The sequence below is a fragment of the Miniopterus natalensis genome, chromosome 14 (genome assembly GCF_054644295.1).
Source record: "Miniopterus natalensis isolate mMinNat1 chromosome 14, mMinNat1.hap1, whole genome shotgun sequence".
NCBI lineage: Eukaryota > Metazoa > Chordata > Mammalia > Chiroptera > Miniopteridae > Miniopterus > Miniopterus natalensis.
This window is the reverse complement of record NC_142094.1, coordinates 22,856,467-22,859,266: the sequence shown is the minus strand read 5'-3', so window position 1 is coordinate 22,859,266 and position 2,800 is coordinate 22,856,467. Positions and strand designations below refer to the sequence as shown.

The 2,800-nt window shown below is 54.4% G+C and overlaps 1 protein-coding gene across 1 annotated transcript; it reads left to right on the top strand.

Annotated features, from left to right (window-relative positions):
* The first annotated feature begins 1,211 nt into the window (after positions 1 to 1,211).
* FAM241B (family with sequence similarity 241 member B) lies at positions 1,212 to 2,488 on the top strand. Its single transcript, XM_016198426.2, has 2 exons — positions 1,212 to 1,306; positions 2,014 to 2,488. The coding sequence occupies exons 1-2, from the start codon at positions 1,214 to 1,216 to the stop codon at positions 2,281 to 2,283; spliced, it is 363 nt and encodes a 120-aa protein (XP_016053912.1). The 5' UTR covers positions 1,212 to 1,213; the 3' UTR covers positions 2,284 to 2,488.
* The last annotated feature ends 312 nt before the right edge of the window (positions 2,489 to 2,800 follow it).

Genomic DNA, 2,800 nt, shown 5'->3' with positions numbered 1-2,800 from the left:
GCGGGCCCGGTGGCAGAGCTGGGCTCGGCGGCCCGGGGGGGCCCCTCCTGCCCCGGGAGCACCCCACTTCCCCCATCGGTAGGGTCAGGTGCACCGAGGGCCGGCGGCGCCCACAGCCCCCGCGGGGGTCGGGTGACCAAGCACCGAGGGGCTGCGCGGGACCACGACCCGCTTGGCCTTCTGCAGGGGCCAGCCGGCTCCAGGCCACGGGCAAGCGATGGGGGCTCTTAGCCCCTTTGGGCGTGTGTGTCACAGCGCTTTTGAGAATTTAAATGAGAACTGTGGCTCGTCTCCAGAGGAAAAAAAATGGCCTTTACGCAGACTCGGGAGACGCATGGAAGGTCCCCACCCCCACCGCCAGCCCTTGGACACCCCTGGGGTCTGCGGAGCGGGGCTCTCCCAGAGCCACAGAAGCATCCCCCATCCCATTTTGGGAAGGCTGGCCCTGCCCTCCTGTTAGCAAGGAGGGACTGGTGCCCCTGCGGTGCGGGACAGGTGTGGGGCTGCCCTCTGCAGGTCTGCGCCTCTGCCCTGCTCTGGGTGCCCACCAGTGCCCTCTGCTGCCAGGCAGTGGGTCTAAAGTGGCTCTGAAATGAGCCGGGATCTCCTGGGGGAAGGAAAGCTCAGGTCTTTGGCATTTACTCCCTAGGGAATAGCACACTGGACCCGTTTTGTTTTTGTAGTGTTGTGTGTTTTTTAACAGAAGGAATTTGAGAATCTGGGGACCTTGGGGCCTGGAACTGGCTATTTAGTACCCAGAGAAGGTCTTCAAGTTCTTTCTCTGCTGCCCATAGATGAATGCTCCTGGGCACGCTAGTTGCACTAGAGGAGTGTTGGGAGGTGTGAGATGAGCCTTCGTGGACTTTCCACAGTGTCTGGGCCACAGCAAGGGTTCTTGTCCCTATTGTTGCTGGTCGTGGTTAATAATAAAACCTCCTCTCCAAGGATCCTTTTGATAGTTCCCCAGTGGACTCCATGTCTGAAAGCTTTCTGTCTGGCAAACAACTTGCATTTATTTCTCTCCTTTTTATTAATCAGACACAGTGCCTGCTGAGCATGAGTCACCAATGTGAGCATCTAGAATTGCAGTTTTTCCCATTGAAAGCAGGCATCTCTTTATCTCTGGTAAATTGGTGTTTTGTTTTTTTCCCCCCAGCCTTTTTGAGGTCTGAGGAAAGGTGTGGCCCAGCAGGGACCCAGAGCTCCTGGGAGGATGGTGCGGATCTTGGCCAATGGGGAAATCGTGCAGGACGATGACCCCCGAGTGAGGACCACTACCTCACCACGCAGTAGCACCACTCGACAGGTGGGTGCCTAGCCCCCATGGAAGGGGAGCAGCTGTCCACTGTCCTCTGGACCAGTTATTCATTAGGTCCCAGAAGCTCTCTTATTGACCAGTAACCTCTAACCTGAAGTTCTCTTTGTGGAGAGCTAGGTTGGAGAGGGGTGGGGTGTCAAAACTTGGGGAAAACCCACAGTAAACTTATTGCCCAGCCCCTTGCCTGCCTAGCTCTTTCTCCTTTGGGCAGCCTTCCCAGACTTCAAACTCAAGAGCTCTCCTTCCTTTAACCTGGTTAGCAAACTCCACTGGAGCCATCGTCTTTCTTTTAAGAGTTTGTTGGATGAGAGAAGCTGGAGAGTAAGCAGAGGAGATGAGCCCCCAGTCACACAATGTTGATTTCAAAGGAAAGAGTGACAAGTGTTAAAAATGACTGCCTGAGTGCTCTGCCCAGTAGTCTAACCTGCCTTAACCCCTTTCTCTTCTGTGCTGGGCACATTCTTCCTGGCACCACATGGGGAATGCAGCCTGGTTGTTTCTGTGCTGAGAGCTTGTGACTCAGTAGCTGGAATTCCTGTGGGTGGCATCTGGGGATTGCTGAGAAAGGAGGGTGTGGTCCTGGTAACTGTAGGGGAGGGCAGGGCCCAGCCCACAGGGTTCCCTTCTGCCTGGTACCTCACCTCCAGGGAAGCTTTCTTGGGATTCATTCATTTTTCTCTCTCTTCACCTTCCAGAGCTTTCTCAATAGGGGCCCTGGTGCCCCCCTGGGGGGTCCTGGCCTCCGGCAGCAGCAGGGGGGAGCCAGGCTAGGTGCTGCTCAGTCCCCCTTCAATGACCTCAACCGGCAGCTGGTGAACATGGGCTTCCCCCAGTGGCATCTTGGCAACCACGCTGTGGAGCCCGTGACCTCCATCCTGCTCCTTTTCCTGCTCATGATGCTCGGCGTGCGTGGACTCCTTCTGGTGGGCCTCGTCTACCTGGTGTCCCACCTGAGTCAGCGGTGACGTCTGCTGGGGGGGCAGGTGTAGGGAGAGGGAGTTGCTAGGCCTTGGCGTAAAGCAGGCACGTGGGGAGGGGATCTAGTGGTCTTGAAGGTGTGCTCAGAGAACACTCCACATTGTGTTAAGCATGATGCAGAGGGAACCTCTAGTGCAGCAGTCCCAAAATATCAGGTGGATACCCTAATTCCCTTGAGATGTTTTTATGTAGTATTGGGCCTGCATTAAGCACAAAGAGCAAGAAAGGGATTCCCTTCCCATTCTCTTACAGTCCTTTTATGCCAAGAAGACAGTTTCAGCTTGGAGCCAACATGTTCTCATGCCTCTGGAACACATGCTGACTTCCCTTGTTACTAGGGAATAGGCCTTGGGCTTAGGGCAGGTGGGAAAAATTTCCAGACTTTTATAGCCCTTTTTGTTTTAACGGTATATTTTTATTGGCTACCTTGTATTTATGACAGGTGGTACTGGCATCCTCTTAATTGTGGTGGTGTTTTCAATAAATAAATTTAAGTAAACATGA